A 24,750-nucleotide genomic window follows, 5' to 3' on the forward strand; every position below is an offset into this window, starting at 1 on the left:
GTCAAACGTTCAGCTCAGCAGAAAACATTAATTTAAGGGTTATTTTCCCCACAGAACATTCATAACACCACAATCTACTTGAATGTGCCTCTTCATCTCTCACTCAAGGGAAATCTCTCTGTGACTCAACTCTTATTATTGCAGTAACAAATGCAATTCATTATGAATCAGTTGATTAAAATCCTCTCAAGTGAATTTCCCCCTCAAAACACCTCTGATTTTGTCTGGCATGAGGGCTTCGGCCATAACCCCAGCTGTCACTTCTGCCTTTTACCCAACAGAGACTGGACGGCGACCTGTATGACCAAATCCGAGAGAACTTCACTCTGCTGTGCTGCACAGATATCGACACCTGCCAGTCCACGCACAGCGACTTTAGCGAGATCTGCGAGGACTCCACCAAGGTGAGGTCAGGCGTGGGACCCACTGAAGCTCTTCTCACAGTAAAACCCTCCACGGACAGTAGTCCCTCTCTTATGCCAAGAGCTGTGACATTTCTCACTTGGACACCGCTGACGGTGGCCAGGCAGAATGTTCTGTTCTGTGGGAGTCAGTCAGACAGATTTATTTGGTTGTTTTTCCTCCTTGAGTCCCCGGCCTTCACCAGAACGGACGGCTTTCACTTCCAGGTTGCCCCTAAAGACAAGGTGTGGCTCGCTTTGTTACCACTCTCCTTGGTTACCATGTAAACACCATTATATGATAATTAATATCCACAAAGCTGTTTTGATAAAAGCCTGATTGTTGGTGAAAATGTTTATTCATTTTCATGGAGTGAATGATCCTTTGTGTGTGAAATAATCCCAGCTTCACCTCTCCTGTTCTTCCTAAAGGTGTGCATTCTGAATCAATGGAGCTCCAGGACTGACCATCCATGATATCAACATTATAGTGTTTTGAGGCTACACAGTGTTTGTTTACATTTACATTGTTTACAAACAAGCGTATATTTTGGGTTCTGATGGGTACCCAAACGGGTGGGATAGTTGAACTAAGCTCATGAGGCATTTGTAAGTTATATTCTTCAGGAATCAATGGGTATATATATCATTATATCATTATATTATCATTATATCATTATATCATATATATCAAGTCGAAATTGATGTAGCGACTAAGCTTTAAGCAGGCTCTATTAACAGACCAGAGTTCCTCTTTTATTCACCCGTGTTAGCCTTCTGCAGAGGTGGACTAAGTTATTTTATGCTATGTGAGTGGTGTGTGTGATGAAGAAAGAAACGAAGGCTGCATCATGTGTCCTAGGCCTATAGCCAAGCCTCTGCAGATGCAGGATGCTTTGTACTACAAGATCCCTTTTGTAGATCTAATGGCAGGGCTCTCTTCTCCGCTCTGCCTGGCCCATTGTGGCAGGTGGGTGCCCTGTATCTGTATCCGAATGGAATGCGTGAGTCACTGTCTACTTCCCACATCACACAAGGACAAATGCAAATGCTGCTGGCACCATGAGTCAGTTGGCACTGTTCATTCAATCCACACACCTCACCCACCTCCTCCTGCTGTTGTCTTTGTCTTAAAAAATGGATATCAAGATTTTGCTGTGGCCTGGAAAACCATGTTTCTTTACTTTACTTTACGGGACAGACGTTGGGTTTAGGAAGAATAATGCAGACAATATGCTGCTAATATTAATCTAGTATGATGCTAATGCCCACCCCAGATGTCCTTGTTGACTACAACCCTTTTTTTGCTGTGCCGTATAATGATGAAATCTATAATCCTTAATTGGTGAAACTGCCACATCCATTTGGGATATTACAGCAACAAAGAAGTTACAGCAAACAACAAACACTGTCGTCGTCGTTGTCGTCCCCCTTCAGACATCACTGCACGTGTGATTTTTTTTTACCACTCTGCCAGACACTCCTCTCTTCTGATTAATCAACAAAACAATAACAAAGGTGCTGGGGCGAACAGTGGTGCTGTTTCTCCAAATGCAGATTCCATCTTTAAGGTGTTGATGTATTATGTCTGAGGTGTGACAGTGTGCTAGGTGTGGCTGTAAAAGGGATGACTGAGTAAAATCAATCTGGTACTAAGTGCCTGTGAGAGACGTGTGGGAGGGGTGACGGGTGGTAGAAAGGTGCATGTGTGTGTGTCCAGGTTAGCCAAGAGTCCAGGCTGGCGAGCACCGCCATGACCCAGGCAGACGAGTAGCTAGAGAGGGACAGGAGGCTGAGCGAGGCACATATGTCCAACGAAGACATCTCCGAGAGCGAGTCTGAGTTTACAGACTTTGACGAATATGATAAATATGGTGACGCTTTCATTGATTCAACTTTGTGCTCGATGCCGTGCGGATACCCCTTGGCTTGCAGGGTTCTCTACAGCTATCAGGTGAGAATATCATAACTTACTGTTTTGGAAATGAAAGCGTGCAAAGTCAATATTACAGGAATGGGATTTTAGTCTCAGGTTTTATAGTGCGCAACTGGCCCCGCCCATCTTCTTGTAGGCCTGCTAAGAGATGAGCCTATCAATCACAGAGGGGGAGGAGCTTCAGGTGATAGAGGATGAAGACATGGAGGACTGGCTGAAGGTAAAGGACAGGTTTCTCTCTGGCTGCGCCACAGATGGCAGCCTATTCTCTATATATTGTGCACTATTTTTGACTATTTTTGGGCTAATAGGGTGCCATAGAGGAAATAGGTTGCCATTTAGGACGCATCTTATGCCTCAATGAACAGTGCTATTTCCTGTAGCAGTCAGTTGGTCCCTTACATTGACTACAGTACATTTACCCTCTACCAAACTGCTGCAGTCTCCCCACATCTTGTTTATACTCAGCACAGAGTAAATACACTACTGCTCTTCCTGTGTGAGAAAGAGGTACTATGTCGCAACCTCATCCTTACTGACCCATAACAGTTTTGAAAAATATTGAGATGCCATAATTGAATTAAAAGACTATTATACTAGCTTACTTTACACATCTATGAAGTCAAACTCTACCTGACTACACTATCCATAAAGCCATGTTTTGTTCACCTAATGTCAAAATAAAGCCCTAATTTTGAGCATCACTGCATGTGTGCTCTTTTTGCAGGCCCATAATGCAGCAGGCCAGGTTGGCTATGTCCCTGAGAGTTACCAGCAGTTCCTGTCCCTAGCAGAAGGCTCCTCTGCCTACCTTAAGCTGGGCATCCCTGGTCCCCAGCAGGACTGGTCCTTGTACAGCTCCGGCTCTTCATCAGAACACTCCAAGAAGGAGCAGGGACGCGTCCCTCACTCTGGGGGTTAGTAGAAGCTCTCCTCTCTTAAGAATCATCACTAAACAATAACCAGAAAGCCAGTTCCTCTCTCCCACCTCTGAATGTTTGTGAGATGATTCACCAAATTCCAGGTTCAATGTGTAATTGATATTACTGTGTCTCCATCTTGTTTATCATTAGTCATGTAAACAACGTTTTCCCATGTATTATTGTCTCTCATTTCCGAGTGTGGGTGTGCTCTGTGATGCAAGTTTGGCGTGGGCACTGAATGAGTACCAGGGCCAGGGTGCAGAGGAGCTGACCTTCCTAGAAGTGGCGGTCATCAGACTGCTGCGTTACCACCAGGGAGAGGTGGAGGACAGCTTCTGGGAGGAAGAGCTGGATGGACGTGTAGGGGTCTTCCCTTCTCTGGTGGTGGAGCTGTTGGGAGACATGAGGGAGAGGTGAGAGATCTGGTTAACACTCTGAAAGAGACATTGTTGTCAAATGTACCTTCAATAAAAGCATACAAGGGTTGATGAGAAAGAAAGCTCTGAACAGTACGGATGTGGTCTAATTGTGCGGTGTGCCACCTTGTGGCATATTGTTGTAGTACTGTACAACACATTCCATAAGACTAGTCAGGTGATAGAAGATTCATCTCTGCAGAGAGAATTGGAGGATGTTGAAAGAAATCTCTGCATTCTCTACTCAAGGGGATTATCGGATGTTGTTTTTATGATCTGAAAAAAACCCATTGTTTCGACATTCCATTCCGCATCATTCACACCCCTACTCTTCCTCTGTTCTCTCCACCCATTCCTGTCTCTGGAACACTCTGCGGTCTCTTCTGCTCCTCACCTGGCCCTGGGTCCTGGTCTGTAAACAGTACACCTCCTAGAGATCTGGAGGACAGGTTGCAAGCTGCTGTCCCACTGGAAATACAGAGGCTGTCAGACAGCAAGGCAGGTGGAGATTCACACTCTCAGTCATTATACCTCATAGACTTCAAAGACTTCATAGACTTCGTTATCAAGGAACAGTACCGTGCAAGTGCTCGTCTCCCGGGTGGCGCAGTGGTCTAGGGCACTGCATCGCAGTGCTAGCTGCGCCACCAGAGTCTCTGGGTTCACGCCCAGGCTCTGTCGCAGCCGGCCGCAACCGGGAGGTCCGTGGGGCGACGCAAAATTGGCATAGCGTCGTCCGGGTTAGGGGTTAGGGAGGGATTGGCCGGTAGGGATATCCTTGTCTCAGTATGTAAAAAATGTAATAAAAATGTATGCACTCTACTGTAAGTCGCTCTGGATAAGAGCGTCTGCTAAATGACTAAAAATGTAAAAATGTAAAATATCAAGCCGATTATTAAGAAGTGGAAGGTGTAACGCACCACAAAGACCCTGCCTAGATCAGGCAATTCCTCCAAACTGGATGACCAAGCAAGTAGGAGACTGATCAGAGAGGCTAACAAGAGTCCAAAGGCACCCTTGAAAGAGCTGCGTGTGTGCATGTGACGACAATATCCCAAGCATGTATGTTAGGGTGGCGAGAAGGAAGCCATTACATCAAGAAAGCCCACGTTGAATCCCGTTTGAAGTAAGCAAAAAAAGACTTGGGAGATTATGTAGCCATGTGGCAAAAACGTTTGTGGTCTGACAAAACAAAAATGCAAAGCGTTACAAACCCAGCATGGCACATCACCCAAAGAACACCATACCTACTGTGAAGCATGGTGGTGGCAGTATCATGTTATGGGGATGTTTTCTGGGGCACTTATCAGGATAGAAGGGGTAATTAATTGAGCAATGTACAGAAAAGTCCTTGAGGAAAACCTGCTGCCCTCTGCAAGAAAGCTGAAACTGGGACGGAAGTTCACCTTTCAGCATGACAACGACCCGAAGCATACAGCCAAAGCTACGGTGGAGTGGCTAAGGAATAAAAAGGTAAATGTCCTTGAGTGGCCAATCAGAGCCCCGACCTAAATCCAATAGAACATTTGTGGCATGACTTGAAGATTGCTGTCCATCAACGCTCCTCAAGGAACTTGACATAGCATGAACAGTTTTGTAAAGAAGAATGACCAAATATTGCCAAATCTACAGTAGGTGTGCAAAGTTGATAGAGACCTAGTTCAACAGACGCTCAGCTGTAATTGGTGCCAAAGGTGCTTCCACCAAGTATTCACTCAGGGGGGGTGGAGACTTATCCAATTATGATATTTCTGTTTTGTATTTTTAATATTTTTTCACAATAACAAAAAAATCCCCAAAAGTGTGTAGTATGGTGTGGGTAGATGAGTGGGGGAAAATCCTTATGTTAATGCCTGAAACTCTGAGGCACTGACACAATAAAATGTGAAAAAGATTCAACGGATGTAGACTTACTATAGGCACTGTTTGTATTTGCTTATGATCAAATACGGAATTATTTCTGATCCTGTAGAAATGTGCAGTATTGTGGTTAAAGTGAACTTGTGCCTAATCTTTTTACCTTATACTGTAACGGCGGGTGAGTGAAATGAGTGAGGAGTCAAATGCAGAGAGCGAAATGAACGGGAAAACGCTTTAATGTCCTTCAAAAACGTAACAGGTCCAAACATGGGTGAATGCCCAAAACACTGGCGCTAAACAAACCCCAAACCTCGTTACAAACACTGGACAGCGAAAAACCCCAAACAAGACACGATACATCACCAAACGTAACAACCAATATGCCCGCACAAACACTAGCGGGCAAAACTAACCTAAATAACACCCATCCCAAAACCCCAACAAGGAACAGGTGAAAACAATTAGACAGAAATAAACGAAAAGGAAAAAGGGATCGGTGGCAGCTAGTAGACCGGCGACGACGACCGCCGAGCGCCACCCGAACAGGAAGGGGAGCCACCTTCGGTGGTATTCGTGACATATACTGTATTAATTATACAGTAGTAAACAATATTCTACATGTCATGTTCTATTTCCATGATAAACAGAATCAAACACGGACACTGGAATTTATTAAACAATCTTCCTGGTGTGTTTACGCTTATTAATATCTTACCAATGTATTACAGGATGAGTATCAAAAAGTAATGTTCTCATCAGAGTTACATTCCTAAATTGTGTTAAAAGCAAGTCAACTGCAAAATTAGTAATATGAACCACAAGATAAAATTCATAGCTTTAATATATACTTTGATTCCTTAATAATTGTTTGTTGTACAGCTGCATTTTCACATTTGAGACATACTCAAATCATCAGGTCGTTGATGAATAATATATAGTATCAGTCAAACGTTTGGACACACCTACTCATTCCAGTGTTTATTTTTATTACTATTTTCTAAATTGTAGAATAATAGTGAAGACATCAAAACTATGAAATAACACATATGGAATCATGTAGTAACCAAAAAAAGTGTTCAACAAATCAAAATATATTTTATATTTGAGATTCTTCATTGTAGCCACCCTTTGCCTTGATGATAGCTTTGCACACTCTTGGCATTCTCTCAACCAGCTTCATGAGGCAGTCACCTGGAATGCATTTCAATTAACAGGTGTGCCTTGTTAAAAGTTAATTTGTGGAATTAGTTTCCTTTTTAATGTGTTTGAGCCAATCAGTTGTGTTGTGACATGGTAGGGGTGGTATACAGAAGATAGTCCTATTTGGTAAAAGAACAAGTCCATATCATGGCAAGAACAGCTCAAATAAGCAGAGAGAAATGACAGTTTATCATTACTTTAGGACATGAAGGTCAGTCAATCCAGAAAATGTCAAGAACTTTGAAAGTTTCTTCAAGTGCAGTCGCAAAAACCATCAAGCGCTATGATGAAACTGGCTCTCATGAGGACCACCACAGGAAAGGAAGACCCAGAGTTACCTCTACTGCAAAGGATACATTCATTAGAGTTAACTGCAACTCAGATTGCAGCCCAAATAAATGCTTCACAGAGTTCAAGTAACAGACACATCTCAATATCAACTGTTCAGAGGAGACTGCGTAAAGCAGGCCTTCGTGGTCAAAGTGCTATAAAGAAACCACTACTAAAGGACACCAATATGCAGAGGAGACTTGCTTGGGCCAAGAAAAATGAGCAATGGACATTAGACTGGTGCAAATCTGTCCTTTGGTCTGATGAATTTGAGATTTTTGGTTCCAACCGCCGTGTCTTTGTGAGACGCAGAGTAGGTGAACTCCGCATGTGCGGTTCCCACCGTGAAGAATGTGAAGTGCGAAGAGGTGTGAAGTGCTTTGCTGGTGACACTGTCAGTGATATATTTAGAATTCATGGTATACTTAACCAGCATGGCGACCACAGCATTCTGCAGCGATACACCATCCCAACTTGTTTGCGCTTAGTGGGACTATCATTTGTTTTTCAACAGGACAATCACCCAACACACCTCCAGGCTGTGTAAGGGCTATTTGACCAAGAAGGAGAGTGATGGAGTGCTGCATCAGAAAACCTAGCCATCACAATCACCTGCCCTCAACCCAATTGAGGTGGTTTGGGATGTGATGTACCGCAGTGTGAAGGAAAAGCAGCCAACAAGTGCTCAGCATATGTGGGAACTCCTTCAAGACTGTTGGAAAAGCATTCCAGGTCAAGCTGGTTGAGAGAATGCCAAGAGTGTGCAAAGCTGTCATCAAGGCGAAGGGTGGCTACTTTGAAGAATCTCAAATATAAAATATATTTTGTTTTGTTTAACACTTTTTTGGTTACTACATGTTTCCATATGTGTTATTTCATATTTTTGATGTCTTCACTATTATTCTACAATGTAGAAAATAGTAAAAATAAAGAAAAACCCTTGAATGAGTTGGTGTGTCCAAACGTTGGTTCTGTACATACATGTATGTTTTCCTTATGTTTTTCCAGCTTCTGTCAATGAAGACACATGCAATATATGATTCCAAGGCCACTACAAACACATTTAGATATAGTTTACACTCAATGGACACAGAGTGAGACTAGTTGAGGAGTTAGGTAATTGCTGTGAACTGGTAATACATGTAGCAGCCATAAACAGCAGAAGGGACCAAATGTAGGTAACAAAAATAATGCTTTGATTTGTGTGCTTTTGGTTTACCAGTTCATTTGAAAACATGAAATCTTAATTGAAATCAGTCATATTCTGTGCTTGGTGGAGCTGTAACCATATTACCATTCACATGTGTAGTGACAGTACTATTTGCTGGTGAAACATTTATGATTGTGGCATACAGTAGGTATATAGTAAGCTTTTCATTTCTTGATCATCTCACACCTCTGATGTATATTAAAGTAAACCGTATATCTAATGCATTTAAGCGCTGTTATGTTAGCTGTTCTTTATTGCGTATTATAATTTTAAGATGCTTATACTATCTCTACAAGGCTACACAAACAATCCCATTCAAATCTGATCAACCCGTGATCAACATTCAGAAGTGGATCACAGTCATTTAACCTGGCATTTGCTTCCTTGACAAAACCATACATTTTTTCAAAACAAGTATTCAATTAAGGATTTAGTCACATCAAAACCTTACACTTTCTAAGTGCAATGCATCTATAGTAAATTGACACAGATGTCATCAGTTTCAACAAATATTCAATTACATCCCTGTTGACATTAAGGAAGCAAATCTAGATTAAATAAACTGGTATTCAAGAGTGCACATTATTTCCATAAAGTCAAGTAAAGCTCAGGAATATTGTCATCGCATGGCTAAAACCGTATTCTCTGCATAACAATAAAGACATATGTTGTGCAAAAAAAATTACACAGCCTTGATGCCTTCTTGACATAAAATATGTTTCACATCAAGGCTGCGTTTACACAGGCAGCCCAATTCTGATCTTTTGCCGCTAATTTGCCTTTTGACCAATCAGATCTTTTTCACATAATTGGGCAAAAGATCCGAATTTGGCTGCCTGTGTAAACAGCCTAAAAATCACATTGGCATTTTGTTAAAATTATGAAGTGTAGTGAGAAGAAATGGGAGTCGATGAGAGAGAAGAGGTGAGATGTGTGCTGTGTGTATACAATAGAGGGAAACACTGTTCACCACAACAGATCTGGGAGATATTCATTAGTGCACACCGTAGCAAAATGCTTTGCAACGGAAAACAAAAACAAACCTTTCTCATTGGACAAAATCAGGTAGGTCCCTCCCTGTTTCGGCTCTTTTGCTTCTACTTCGTTCCTTGTAAATACATCCCTGAAAAGATATGTTTTTGTTCAGGACTACACATTCTAACTATTAGCATCTGAGTGTTTTCTTTGCCAAAGAGTATGTAGTCCAGTGGGAATAGTGAGGTCACCCTGACAGTAAACAAATTACTTCCAAACAAATGAATACTGTGAATCACAATAAATAAACTAGCATCCTAATGATGTGTATTTATCAACTACAGTGCTGGCCTATGATTTCTATATGATTTCTAAAATAGGATCAGAATAATACTTTGGATTGTACGCTGCTCCTGTATGCTTCCAAGTAAACAAATAAACAACAATAATAATAATATGTTCCAGTACCTTAACATTTTATTCTAAAAGTCATTAGCTAATAGCACTATTCAGACTGAAATATGAGTATTTGTTATAGTTGGTTAAGGACTATTTATTTCAGATGGCTAGATAAAAATGTACATTTATGAATATAACTACTGTTCCCTGAAGGAGGGAATGGGTGTTAAACATACATATAAAATTACATTTTATTTGTCACATGCACTGAATACAACCTTACCGTGATACTTACTTACAAGTCCTTAACCAACAATGCAGTTTAAGAAAATAGAGTTAAGAAAATATTTACTAAATAAACTAAAGTAAAAAATTAAAAACATACTATGGAGAGTCAACGACCAATCACACCTGAAGCAAACTAAAAACACCCAACGGGCCAATGAATACAGAGTCCACCCTCGGGAGCCCCGCCTTCCTGGCTATAACACCGGGGCTTGCATTAATTTCCTCAAATCAGTACCACTACAGCGAGCCCAAACCCCCTGACGGCACAGGGCCAAAATATGTTATACCTCGTTCCTTCCTTTAAGGAACATTAGTTATATTCATAACTGTACATTCCCTTTCAGTCGGTCACTCGGCATAACATACTATGGTGACATACAATCATGCCAAAAGCCGGCTCAGGTGGTACCAAACTAGGAGGGCCACGGCAGCCCAAGCACACAGGTTCCACAGGCTCCAGAAAGTGGTTATAGAAGCCATCTTTTTCCCTAACCCTTATCCGAGAGGCATGACCTGTCAGAGCCTCATGAGGCCTGAACTGTCAGAGCCCCATATATATAGATAACCAGAACCTGCAGCAACTTGGTTATGCGCACTGACACGCTGCCACTGCATAGACCCCACGGTTCCAAGAACAATACTTATTTACCTTACGAGCCTGAAATGTCATAACTTGTAGAAGGCACTGCAAGTCCAAAACAACAGAACACCTTTCGTGACTTGGTAAAGCGCACACGCGCACTGCATAACATTGACCAGAGCCCAAGGCTCAAATCCACAGGGAATTGTGGTAACCCTAAAAAAATTGATGTTTTATTGTCACGTACTGTACACCGGATAGGTGCAGTGGAATGTGTTGTTTTACAGGGTCGGGTATTCGACCCAGCTACCTTTTGGTTACTGGCCCAACGCTCTAACCACTACTGGCCCAATTCTACCTGCCGCTACCTGATAAATGCATACTGCGCACTGCCACCCATCAAGGCAGCCCAAGGCTCAAACCCACAGGAAAACTATGGTAACCCGGACAAAATGCTGCCTAACATCGACCACGGCGGCCCAAGTCCATAGACCCTACCGGTTCCAAAAAGGCTCCCACAGAGACCCAAGGAGTCTGGAATGCCAGAACTCACACAAGGAACCGCAAGTCCAAAACAACAGGGCATCTGCTGTGACTTGAAAATGAGCATTTGTGTGCCGCCTCATCAACGAACCACGGCAGTCCAAGGCTCAAACCCACAAAAACTGTAGCAACCCGGATAAATGCACAATCTGCGCTCTGTCTAACTCCCGGACCCAGCCATAAGAACACTATGAAATCACACTGGGAGCAGTTACGTCCAAGAGATAAAACCTCACAAAGGCCTGTGGGGAACCCCATCTTGCTGCAGCACAGATATCACCAATCATAATTCCCCTGAACAATGCCCAAGACACTGCCACACCCATAGCGGAGTGAGGACGCACACCGCTAGGCAACCCTTGTCTTTTGCTGTACATGCCAATTAGATAGCCTCCACAATCCAATGAAAAAGACGATGCTTAGAAAGCAACTTACCCCAAGCTGGACTAGCGAAACAGACAGAAAACTGGTCACAAACATGAATATCCTTGATCCTATCCATATACTGTATGTGCGTAAAGCACGCACCAGACACAGACCATGCAACTTCCTTTGTTCACTGGAAGCAAACGGAGGAGGTGAGACAGGGAACAGCTGAAAAGCTAGAGACCTGTAGGAATTAGGGTTAACCGTTAGGAGCAAAAGATGCATTAGGATGTAACACCACCTTGCAGGCGCAAACTCCAAACAGGAAGGGTGTACTGATAGCGTGTGGAGATTGCCCCAACGCACTTTGCCGCCAAGGCCATGAGCAGGACAGTCTTGTAGGAAAGGACCTTCAGGTCCACAGACTCCAATGGTTCAAAAGGAGGCTCACACAATGTGTCCAGGACCAAATCCAGGACCCAGGTCGGTGCCATATACTTAGACACTGGTCTGAGCCAATGCACGCCTTTCAGGAACCGCATCACCAGAGGATGAGACCCAGGGGTAGAGCCATCAATCCCTACATGACACCGCTAAGATGGCTGGCATTAAACTTATGGTATAGAAAAATAAATGCCCTGCGCATAAAGCTCTTGCAAGAACATCAAAATATCCACCAAAGAGCTCTGAAAAGGAGAAAATACTTTAATCTTACACCAACTCTCAAACGAGCACAACTTATATGTTAGAGGAAGCTCGTGCCGACTGTATAGTCATAATCAAGTTCGAGGGTATAAAGCCCTAGCCTTCAATTTCAGCCTTTCAGGGGCCAAACCCACATATTCCATATCTACAGTTATGTATGCCAAACACTTCCGTGCGCCTGGGACAACAGATCCCGACAACACGGTACTCTCCACAGGTCCCCGCCTAACAGGTGGATGATGGGAACCAGGGTTGTCTGGCCCCCAGAATCAACAACAGACCCTCCTGACAGACCCTTTCAAGGTGGCCTGAATGAGGTCCACCGGAGGAAAAGCATAAAGCCAAACCTGAGGCCACTGATGTGCCAAAGAATTTGTTCCCCAGATCCTTTATTGAGAAGAACAAGCAACAATGCGTGTTTTCTCACAATGTGTAAAGATCTACGTCGGCCTTGCCGAACCGATCCCATATCTGGGCAACCACCGAGGGGTGAAGTTTCCACTCCATTAAGAGAGGACCCACCCTGGAAAGTAGATCCACACACACGTTGAGAGATCTGGAAGGTATGTCACACTGAGCAACAGGAAATGTGCATTGCTCCCTATGAGCAGATAACGGGCCAGGTTCAAGAGAGAGACTGTTGTCAGAACTTACCAACACATGCTGTCCCTCCAATATCAGAAGAAAGCGCCTCAGTGCCAGAAAAACAGCCAGTAGCTCCAGGTTATTGATATACAGTGCCCTTAGCGCTGTCGACCAAATCCCACTTTCCGAGTAGCCCACACACAGTGCTTGCCATCCCAGTGAGGATGCGTCTGTCGTGATCACCCTGCAGGACACTACCCAGCCAATGGGAACCCCCTGCAACAACAGTCGCAGGGTTCTCCAAGGAGTTAACACCCTCAGGCACGATGGGGATATCTTGAGCAACTGATGGCTATGGCGAGATGCATCCAGACGCGTAGCTACGTGAACCAATCGCGGTGAAGCATCGACTCTAGTAGCCGCCGAAGCGTGAGTATTTTGAACTTGCACACCTGAAGGTGCTTGTCCAAACCACACAAGACCAGAATTGGATGCAACGTTCCATTGCTCTTAGGAACTTGGGAATACCGGCTATACCAACCGCTCTGTACTCCTAACACGGGAACCACCCGAATAGACCACTTCCAAAGAAGTGAGGAAATGTCCTCTCTCAAAACAGGCGCTAGGACACACCCGCGATGACACCTCACATGCCCGCCACTGGGCGGAGCACACGGCCAACCTCCCATACATTGTCATCTGCAGGGGCGGGCACCACCTTGAGGACTGCGATAATGTGGTTATTTTGTCATGTCCTCCCACAGCTACCACTCCCGACAACCTTGTGTCTGACTCAGGGAAAAGACTGATTTATGCTCACATATGGGTGATACCATACTTTTGATACCCTTGGACACCATAGATCCTTGGGTAGAAGCATTGCACACATTAATGCAAGTTGCTCTGGATAAGAGTGTTCACCAAATTACCAAAATGCGAATAAACAATGTCACCATTGACAGACAAAAAAAAGTGCTCTTGTTTGTCATTCTCAGTGGTGCATGACGTCGAGGCCCTGCATATGAAAAAGATCGGGGTCCAGATATCATAACCGAGTCTCCTAGTCATAGAGTTGGACGGGTGTTCATATGCTTTTTCCCAGCAGGAAAGCACTTCTACTTCCTGCTTTTGCTTCTTCTAGGAACGGTACTGCATGGACTCCATAGCTGAGCCAAACACTCCTTCGGCGAAATTGGCTTGCCCAAAACTCATTCCCCCCCGCTCCGGTAGGTTATTTATGACAAACTAGCATGCAAGCCGTGCTCTATTCGGGAGCGAAGGACAAGGATTAGCCTCTCTGTTAGCCTCCGAGGCCAGGTGGCTAACTAGCGTTCAATACTAGCATGCAAGCGAAACGTGCCCCCTCTAAAACAGTTCCACATTTCATGCAACTTGGCTGAATGTGAGTTATTTCAAGTCAAAAAACGTAAAGAGAGTCAAGTGACACTTTATCGCAGTCATTACAGGTGGTAAAACTTTCCCCAACATGAGCTATCTCCGTTGCGAAGGAGAGCCATACAGCCGGCCGCTGCTCTGCAGCCCAATGTGACATCCGTGGTAGAAACATGAAGCTGCCTGAGCTAGCTCATCCACCTCCTTCTCCGAAAACCCCCCAGAACCAGTCAGAGACACCTCATCCTTTCCAGAATGCGGTTGCCCTTCAGGGAAGAAGAGAACCCAGCCAACTAGCCCATAGCTTGGCTGGGTTGCCCATCGGGGAATTGAACCCCAGTCCCCTGCATGACGGAGGGGAACAATTCCAACCACAAAACAGCCCGTAATTGTTTATTTAAAAAAAAAAAAAAGGTACTTCTACAGTAACCCCAATCTTCCTAAGAAGTCAACATACAATAGAGTCTAAATTCAGCCGGTGACACTGGTCACACGAACTAGTCCGTGCCAAGGCAGCCTGAGTGTATGTTTCCACCCCAGGCAAACAGGACAGCACTTGTGAGTATCTTTCAATTTCATTGTGAAATAATATTCCCTAGGCCATGGTCGGAGGTTCAAATCCAGCTGGTTAGCCTTTTTGACCATCTTACTCAAGCAAGGAAGCACAATCACCACAGAGGTAGTCGGCTTTTTGCAAACACAAACCCTACTCAAGCAATGAAGCATTAGCTACACAAGCAGAGCAGAAAGTAATTCGCTTTTAGCTAACACAAAAACCGATACCAAGACCCAAAACTCGCAACATCTTGGGGGACGAGTACAGAGCCGAATCCAGTAATCTTTGTGTGCTTGTAAATCGAGTGACAAGTTCTCCTTCAGGCGAGCTGAAGAGCGGAGAATTGAGGAAATGAATGCGAGCCCCGGGGTTATGGCTAGGAAAGTCGGGGCTTCTGATGGCGGACTTTGCATTCATTGGCCCGTCGGGCGTGTTTTTAGTTTTCTTCAGGTGACTCCTCATAGTATGTCATACCGAGTGACCAACTGAAAAGGGAACCTTGAGTTACTCAAAGGCAGTTTATGGCTCTAATTCCATAGTATAGTATATACAGTTGAAGTCGGAAGTTTACATACACTTAGGTTGGAGTCATTAAAACTTGTTTTTCAACCACTCCACAAATTTCTTTGGTTTTGGCAAATCTACTTTGTGCATGACAGAACAAATTTTTCCCAATTTTTTTTACAGACAGATTATTTCACTTATAATTAACTGTATCACAATTCCAGTGGGTCAGAAGTTTACATACACTAAGTTGACTGTGCCTTTAAACAGCTTGGAAAATTCCAGAAAATGATGTCATGGCTTTAGAAGCTTCTGATAGGCTAATTGACATCATTTGAGTCAATTGGAGGTGTACCTGTGGATGTATTTCAGGGCCTACCTTCAAACTCAGTGCCTCTTTGCTTGACATCATGGGAAAATCAAAAGAAATCAACCAAGACCTCAGAAAATAATTTTGACCTCTAAAAGCCTGGTTCATCCTAGGGAGCAATTTCCAAACGCCTGAAGATACCACATTCATCTGTACAAACAATAGTACGCAAGTATAAATACTATGGGACCAATCATACCGCTCAGGAAGGAGATGCATTCTGTCTCCTAGAGATGAACGTACTTTGGTGCGAGAAGTGCAAATCAATCCCACAACAACAGCAAAGGACCTTGTGAAGATGCTGGAGGAAACATGTAGAAAAGTATCTATATCCACAGTAAAACGAGTCCTATGTCGACATAAGCTGAAAGGCCACTCAGCAAGGAAGAAGCCACTGCTCCAAAACTGCCATAGAAAATCCAGGCTACGGTTTGCAACTGCACATGGGGACAAAGATTGTACTTTTTGGAGAAATGTCCTCTGGTCTGATGAAACACAAATAGAACTGTTTGGCCATAATGACCATTGTTATGTTTGGAGGAAAAAGGGGTAGGCTTGCAAGCCGAAGAACACCATCCCAACCGTGAAACACGGGGGTGGCAGCATCACGTTGTGGGGTGCTTTGCTGCAAGAGGGACTGGTGAAGCAACATCTCAAGACATCAGTCGGGAAGTTAAAGCTTGGTCACAAATGGGTCTTCCAAATGGACAATGACCACAAGCATACTTCCAAAGTTGTGGCAAAATGGATTAAGGATAACAAAGTCAAGGTATTGGAGTGGCCATCACAAAGCCCTGACCTCAATCCCATAGAACATTTGTGGGCAGAACTGAAAAAGCGTGTGTGAGCAAGGAGGCCTACAAACCTGACTCAGTTACACCAGCTCTGTCAGGAGGAATGGGCCAACATTCACCCAACGTATTGTGGGAAGCTTGTGGAAGGCTACCCAAAACTTTTGACCCAAGTTAAACAATTTAAAGGCAATGCTACCAAATACTAATTGAGTGTATGTAAACTTCTGACCCACTGGGAATGTGATGAAAGAAATAAAAGCTGAAATAAATCATTCTCTCTACTATTATTCTGACATTTCACATTCTTAAAATAAAGTGTTGATCCTAACTGACCTAAGACAGGGAATTTTTTACTAGGATTAAAATGTCAGGGAATTGTGAAAAACTGAGTTTAAATGTATTTGGCTAAGGTGTATGTAAACTTCTGACTTCAACTCTATAGAACAGTGGAGGCTGCTGAGGGGATGGAATGTTGGCCCATGGAAATCACATGTTTGATACCATTCCATTTATTCCGTTCCATCCATTACTATGAGCCGTCCTCCCCTCAGCAGCCCCCACTGATATAGAAGAGTTAGAGATCGGACTGACAATAAATTAGAATACACAGATATTACCCGTTATTTGCTGTTGGTCGATTTACACTGTGGTGTAGTTGATTGTTGGGGTTAAAGTTGATTGTTGTAAAATGCAGTCTGTGAGCAGTGTTTTCAAAAAGTGCACTTGTAGATGGAGGCCTGGGCTTGCACTGTCTGTTGATAATTGAAGTAGTACTGTAGCTGTGCTGTTAGCCACATTATGCAAGCGTTTAAGATCAATACATCTGGATATAAGGTGCCAGTGCTTAGCTAACCACAACTTGTCTATATCAATGAATAAATCACAGCCTTGCTGGTACGACCCCGCCGTTTTAAAGCCATGTCAAGGTCTAGTTGGTTCCAGACAGCCAGTCTCAGTCTGGTATAGTTCAGTTTTGACATGGCCTGGTTGGTTTACCTCTGTAGTATTGCAATATATCCGTTTGTCACAGTTGGGTGTGGCCAGTCTTTCCCCCTCCCCCATCCCAGCGTGTCCTCTCTCTTTCTCTCTCTCTCTCTCTTTCACCACTTGTGCTGACTGTGCACGGATCTCCTCTTCTCCTCCAGAGACACGCCCTCCTCCTGGCTGACCCGACAGTCCTTTATGTCCTCCATCTCCACCTCATCATCCTTCCTTTTCTCTGGGGGGCTCTGAGCCACAGCAGGGTCCTCCGCTTCCTCCTCCTTCATTACCTCAGCCGTACGCACCACAGAGAACTCCATCTGACTGTCCGGGCTGGCTTTGACTATGGTAACACTCCCCACCTCCAGCTTGTCCTCTAAAGGGCCTCCGCTGGTGGGGGAGATCTTGACGGAGGTTGAGGTGGGGGAGACTTTCATGGGGTCCACAGTGGGGCAGACTTTCACAGGAACAGCAGTGGGAGAAACTTTGTCGGCCCTGACAGTAGCAAGGCTCTCAACCTTGTCCTCTGGCCCTTTCGTGGTGGGTGAGGTTTCGTCCACCTTGACAAAAGTAGTAGTATTCTTTAGAATGCTACGGGGTAGAGTGGTGGGGGACACCATTAAGGGGGTAGAGGCAGGAGAGAGATTTAAGGGAGTAGGGGCAGGGGAGACATTTAACGGGCTAGAGGAAGGAAACACTTTTCTGGATGACAGGCCAGGGGAGACTTGTATGGGGGAAGGGGTAGGAGAAACATTTAAGGGAGTAGGGGAGGGGAACACTTTTCTGGAGGACAGGTCAGGGGAGACATTCAAGAGGTTAGAGGTTGGAGAGGCTTGTACAGGGGTAGGGATAAGAGAGACATTTAAGGCGCTAAGACTAGGGTTATTATAGGAGCCTTGGGTAAGGGGTAATATCTCAGGGGTCATGGGGGTGACTTGTACTGGGGTGGTGGGGGAATCTTGCATTGGGGGTGTTAGAGGGGAGATGCCTCCTGGACTCGCGTTGGGAGTGACTGGTACTGGACTCTCAGTGGGGGACACTACAAAAGTGACCCTAGTGGGGTACATTTTAACAGGAGCCATATCAGTGTCGTCAGGTGCACCAGAGTCCAGGCTGGGCTGGGACGACAGGATCTTAACAGGGCTGGAGGTCTGCACTGGAGCAGTCTTCACTGGAGCAGTGAAGAGGGGTTCCTCTTCTACCATGGGCTGGCTCAGTGGCACTTTGGCCCCCACTGGATCACTACCTCTGCGTGGTGAGAACAGAACCAGACTCTTCTTCCGCTTGGCCGCGATGGGAACCACACCATTGGTGCTGTCCGTTTTGACGTCTTTGAACATGCTCCGCAGGTTGTACCCCTCCTTCCTCTGGGGGTCCTCCTCATCCCCCTTCTCACTATCCAGGGCCTCCGATTGGTCTAACTGGTCACCAGACCCCTGATCCTTTTTGTCCATGTGGGTGACTCGGAACCTGCAGGTATACGGACCTCAATTAGTTAAGTACATCACTACGATGAGGACATTACATAGCATAACTGTACACATGTAAAGTACTTAAACACAAACACAAAGGCCTCTGAATCCTCATAATCCTAAATCCTGAACCCCCTAGAGTCGAATGAGCACAATAAAAACAAAAACATCCAAATCTGTCAGTTTAAGCTAGAGATATCAGCATCTGCGGTGGAAGGTGGCAGAGCAGTGTTTGTCAGACCAGGACACATCCCGGAAATCGGTCTTTTCGAACACGTACACTACATGACCAAAAGTATGTGGACACCTGGTCCTGCTCATCGAACATCTCATTCCAAAATCATGGGCATTAATATGGAGTTGGTCCCCCCTTTGTTGCTACAACAGCCTCCACTCTTCTGGGAAGGCTTTCCACGAGACGTAGTAACATTGCTGCAGGGACTTGCTTCCATTCAGCCACAAGAGCATTAGTGAGGTAGGGCACTGATGTTGGGCAATTAGGCCTGGCTTGCAGTCGGCGTTCCAATTCATCCCAAAGGTGTTTGATGGGGTTGAGGTCAGGGCTCTGTGCAGACTAGTCAAGTTCTTCCACACCAATCTCGACAAACCATTTTTGTATGGACCTTGCTTTGTACACAGGGGCATTGTCATGCTGAAACAGGAAAGGGCCTTCCCCAAACTGTTGCCACAAAGTTGGAAGCACAGAATCATCTAGAATGTCATTGTATGCTGTAGCGTTAAGATTTACCTTCACTGGAACTAAGCCCCAGACCATTATTCCTCCTCCACCAAACTTCCAACAAATTTTACGGCGAGCTCTACACCACTCCAGCCGACGCTTGGCATTGCACATGGTGATCTTAGGCTTGTGTCCGGCTGCTAGGCCATGGAAACCAATTTCCTGAAGCTCCCGATGAACAATTATTGTGCTGACGTTGCTCCCAAAGCAGTAAAATTACTTTAAAGTACTACTTAAGTCGTTTTTGGGGGGTATCTGTACTTTACTATTTATATTTTTGACAACTTTTACTTCACTACATTCCTAAGGAAAATAATGTACTTTTTACTCCATATATTTTCCCTGACACCCAAAAGTACTAGTTACAATTTGAATGCTTAGCAGGACAGGAAAATGGCCCAATTCACGCACTTATCAAGAGAACATCCCTGGCATCTCTACTAACCCCGGATCTGATGGACTCACTAAACACAAATGATTTGTTTGTAAATTACAGTGCATTCGGAAAGTATTCAGACCCCTTCCCCTTTTCCATATTTTGTTAAGTTACAGCATTATTCAAAAATGTATTAAATACATGTTTTTCCTCATCAATGTACACACGATACCTCATAATGACAAAGCAAAAGGTTTTTAGAAATGTATTAATTTTTTTTTGCAAATGTATTAACATTTTTAAACAGAAATACCTTATTTACATAAGACCCTTTGCTATGAGACTCGAAATTGAGCTTAGGTGCATCCTGTTTTCATTGATCCTCCTTGAGATGTTTTTACAACTTGATTGGAGTCCACCTGTGGTAAATTCAATTGATTGGACATGATTTGGAAAGGCACACACCTGTCTATACATGGTCCCACAGTTGACAGTGTATCTTTGACCTCAATCAAGCAATGAGGTCAAAGGAATTGTCCGTAGAGCTCCGAAACAGGATTGTTTTGAGGCACAGATCTGGGGAAGGGTACCAAATTATGTCTGCAGCATTGAAGGTCCCCAAGAACAGAGTGGCCTACATCATTCATAAATGGAAGAAGTTTGGAACCACCAAGACTTTTCCTAGAGCTGGCTGCCCGGCCAAACTAAGTAATCGGGGGAGAAGGGCCTTGGTCAGGGAAGTGACCAAGAACCTGATGGTCACTCTAACAGAACTCCAGAGTTCCTCTGTGGAGATGGGAGAACCTTCCAGAAGGACAACCATCTCTACACCACTCCACCAATCAGACATTTATGGTAGTATGATCAGACGAAAACCACTCCTCATTAAAAGGCACATGGCAGCCCACTTGGAATTTGCCAAAAGGCACCTAAAGGACTCTCAGACCATGAGAAACAAGTTTCTCTGGTTTGATGAACTCTTTGGCCTGAATGCCAAGCATCACGTCTGGAGGAAACCTGGCACCATCCCTACGGTGAAGCATGGTGGTGACAGCATCATGCTGTGGGGACGATCCTGTTCCCTCAGGATCGAGGGAAAGATGAACAGAGCAAAGTACTGAGAGATGCTTGGTGAAAACCTGCTCCAGAGCACTCAGGACCTCAGACTGGGGCAAAGGTTCACCTTCCCACAGGACAACAACCCATCCACACAGCCAAGACAACGCAGGAGTGGCTTCGGGACAAGTCTCTAAAAGCCCTTGAGTGGCCAGAGTGTGGCCCAGCCAGAGCCCGGACTTGAACCCGATCAAACATCTCTGTAGAGACCTGAAAATAGCTGTGCGGCGACACTTCCCATCCAACCTGACAGAGCTTGAGAGGATTTGCAGAGAAGAATGGGAGAAACTCCCCAAATACAGGTGTGCCAAGCTTGTAGCGTTATACCTTAATTGTTGTCAAAGGTGCTTCAACAAAGTACTAAGTAAAGGGTCTGAATACTTATGTACATTTGATATTTCCTTTTTTTTTTTTTTTTTTAATTTGCAAAAACTTTGAAAACTGTTTTTGCTTTGTCATTATGGGGTATTGTGTGTAGATTGATGATGAAAAAAAACGATTTAATAAATTTTAGAATGAGGCTGTAACATCAAGTCAAAGGGTCTGAATACTTTCCGAATGCACTGAGTGCTGGAGTATGACCCTGGCTATCCGTAAGAATTTTTCTTAATGGTGCCGTCTGGTTTGCTTAATATAAGGAATTTGAAATTAGTTATAATTTTGATACTTAAGTATATTATAGCAATTACATTTACTTTTGATACTTAAATATATTTAAAACAAAATACTTTTAGACTTTTACTCAAGTAGTATTTCACTGGATGACTTTCACTTTTACTTGAGTCATTTTCTATTTAGGTAGCTTTACTTTTACTCAAGTATGACAATTGGATACTTTTTCCACCACTGTTTAAGAGGCCGTTTGGAACTCGGTAGTGAGTGTTGCAACCGAGGACAGACGATTTTTACACGCTATGCGCAATAGCACTTGGTGGTCCCGTTCTGTGAGCTTGTGTGGCCTACCACTTTGCGGCTGAGCCGTTGTTGCTCCTAGACGTTTTCACTTCACAATAACAGTACTTACAGTTGACCGGGGCAGCTTTAGCAGGGCAGAAATTTGATGAACTGACTTGTTGGAAAGGTGGCATCCTATGACGGTGCCATGTTGAAAGTCAGTGAGCTCTTCCTTAAGGTCATTCTACTGTCAATGTTTGTCTATGGAGATTGCATGGCTGTGTCCTCAATTGTATACACCTGTCAGCAACGGGTGTGGCTGAAATAGTCAAATTCACTCATCTGAAGGGGTGTCCATATACTTTTGTATATATAGTGTACATGTCGGTTGTTTTGCTCTAGGATGCTCACAAGACTCATCTGAAGTTAGCCTGGTACCAGTTTTTTTTTTAAATGGAAGTATATATGAAAGTAGTTTCAGTGGTGTAAAGTACTTAAGTAAAAATACTTGAAAGTACTACTTAAGTAGTTTTTTGGTGTATCTGTACTTTACTATTTATATTTTGACTATTTTTACTTCACTACATTCCTAAAAAAAAAAAGTAGTTTTTACTCCATACATTTCCCCTGACACCTTAAAGCAATTTGAACACTTAGCAGGACAGGAAAATTGCCTACTGTCATCCCTACTGTTTCTGATCTGGCGGACTCACTAAGCACATGTTTCGTTTTAAAATTATATCTTAGTGTTGGAGCGTGCCCCTAGCTATCTGTAAATTAAAAGAACAAGAAAATTAGGCTGTCTGGTTTGCTTAATATAAGCAATTTTACATTATTTATACTTTTGATACTTAAGTATACTTGGCTACACTCCTCTGTGGAAGGGGTTCTACATGGAACCCAAAAGAGTTCTACCTGGAACCAAAAGGGTGCTATCTTCAACCTAAAATGGTTTTTCGGCTGTCCCCATAGGAAACACCTTTGAAGAAACCTTTTTGGTTCCAGCTAGAACCTTTTTGGTTCCAGCTAGAACCCTTTTGGATTCCATGTAGAAACCTTTCCACGGAGGGTTCTACATGGAACCCAAAAAGGTTCTACCTGGAACCAAAAAGGGTTCTCCTATAGAGACAGCCGAATAACCCTTTTGGAGCACTTTTTCTAAGAGTGTAAATAAAGGTTTAAATAAATAAATATGAATGTATTGTGTTGTCAAACACCAGTGGGCAGTCCAGTGTGACTCACCTTCCCACAGCGAACACAGTGGACTCTCTCCTCTCTCCCGGCGTTCTCGGCTTATTGGTCCGAGGTACACGGCTCCGGCGTCGGGCCTTCTTGGTGCGCCCTTGCACACAGAGCGTGCAGGACTTGTGGTCAAGCTGGGCTCCAGAGTGCACGGTGTGGTGATGAGGTGGAATACCACCCAGGCTCTCTTTGCGCAGTAACCTTCCGGAAAGACAAAGAAGGAATCACTCTGTCATATGTATTTTCCATTCAAACACACTGAACCCTGACTAAGCAAAAACATCCAAAGCCAAAGACACTTTTCCAAGAAGCAGCTGCCGGTTTATAGCATATTTATTGGAATCTGTCTGTGAAATATGAATCTCTAGTGTGATCTATTAGTCCCTTGGTTCCCGACTCTGACCGCCTCTGTCCGTGACCTCCCTCCCATCAGGACTACAGCGTCCCTGGGGAGGTGTCTGTAGCTGTGCTGTAGCTGGCTGAGAGAGGAGAGTGTGGGAAGAATACGAATGGGTGGCCAACGAATGCCACAGCCCTGTAGGCTGCTATCAGTCTGAGCACTAGCTTGGCAAACAGGCAGGAACACTAAAACACTCAACCTAGAGGTGCCAAGTAAGAACCTGGATTTAATTAAAAAGCATAAATCAGTTTTCCTTTCTCTAATACGCTAGTAGCACATCACAGCTATATTATCACAGCACATCACTGGGTCGGAGTTTCTCTCAAATGCCCTCGATCATCTCAACCTAGAATGCAGTGGTGGAAAAAGTATCCAATTGTCATACTTGATTAAAAGTAAAGATACCTTAATAGAAAATAACTCACGTGAAAGTCATCCAGTAAAATACTACTTGAGTAAAAGTCTAAAATGTAAAAAGTAAATTATTTTCTTTAGGAATGTAGTGAAGTAAAAGTAAAAGTTGTCAAAAATATAAATAGTAAAGTACAGACCCCAAAAAACTACTTTAGTAGTACCTTAGTGTTTTTACTTAAGTACTTTATACCATTTATATGGATGTGAGTAGTAGCATGTTGTTGGGAGCTGTTGTGAGTAGAATAGATGTTTTCTCTTGTTCTGTTGCTTCCTCAAATGCTTTATATGGACGTGAGCAACACTTCGTTGGCGTACAGTTGTAGCATAATATGTTGAGAGACTATTTGTGTTTTGCCTCAGAACACAGAAGTAAAGATCAAATCCCATAATAGAGCTGCTGATGCCAGGGCAACAATAAGCCAGGTAGCCCCATGGGACAGACAGCCCAAGGTAAGAGACACTGACTGCATACACAGCTGCCTACAGGGACACAGGAACAGAGGGGCTGGGCACCCCACTGTAAAGCTACCATCTGGTCCCAGGATAAAATACAAGCTACACACAATACACTTTATCCAGGCTCAGTCTGACTACTAGAGGCACAATGAAATGTACACCCATTATTGTGGCCTCTCTGAAAACTCCACACCCTAAAGCAGGAGGGAAAAGTAGTATAGTACACCGAGTACAGAAGACCTACATAACCATATGTATTATGTACCACATAAAGACTGGTTTGTTTAAGAGCTAAAAGGAACTAGGACTCTATTACTTGAGAGAGAT

At 43.9% G+C, this 24,750-nt stretch overlaps 1 protein-coding gene across 2 annotated transcripts in view; it reads right to left on the reverse strand.

The window, feature by feature from the left end:
* rell2 (RELT like 2) overlaps nucleotides 1-24,750 on the reverse strand; it is a 41,145-nt gene that overhangs the window by 14,952 nt on the left and 1,443 nt on the right. Inside the window, exons 4-6 of one of the 2 annotated variants that reach the window (XM_038994029.1) lie at nucleotides 23,154-23,354; nucleotides 16,951-18,784; nucleotides 3,149-3,650 (exon numbers count right to left, since the gene is read on the reverse strand). In XM_038994029.1, the coding sequence (XP_038849957.1) occupies nucleotides 17,434-18,784; nucleotides 23,154-23,354 (1,552 nt within the window). In that variant the 3' untranslated portion in view covers nucleotides 3,149-3,650; nucleotides 16,951-17,433. Of the gene's footprint in view, nucleotides 1-3,148; nucleotides 3,651-9,241; nucleotides 9,400-16,950; nucleotides 18,785-23,153; nucleotides 23,355-24,750 lie in introns of those variants that run through there. The other variant, XM_038994031.1, reaches the window with a different exon arrangement.

The sequence above is a fragment of the Salvelinus namaycush genome, chromosome 5, assembly GCF_016432855.1.
Source record: "Salvelinus namaycush isolate Seneca chromosome 5, SaNama_1.0, whole genome shotgun sequence".
In the NCBI taxonomy this organism is placed as follows: Eukaryota; Metazoa; Chordata; class Actinopteri; order Salmoniformes; family Salmonidae; genus Salvelinus; species Salvelinus namaycush.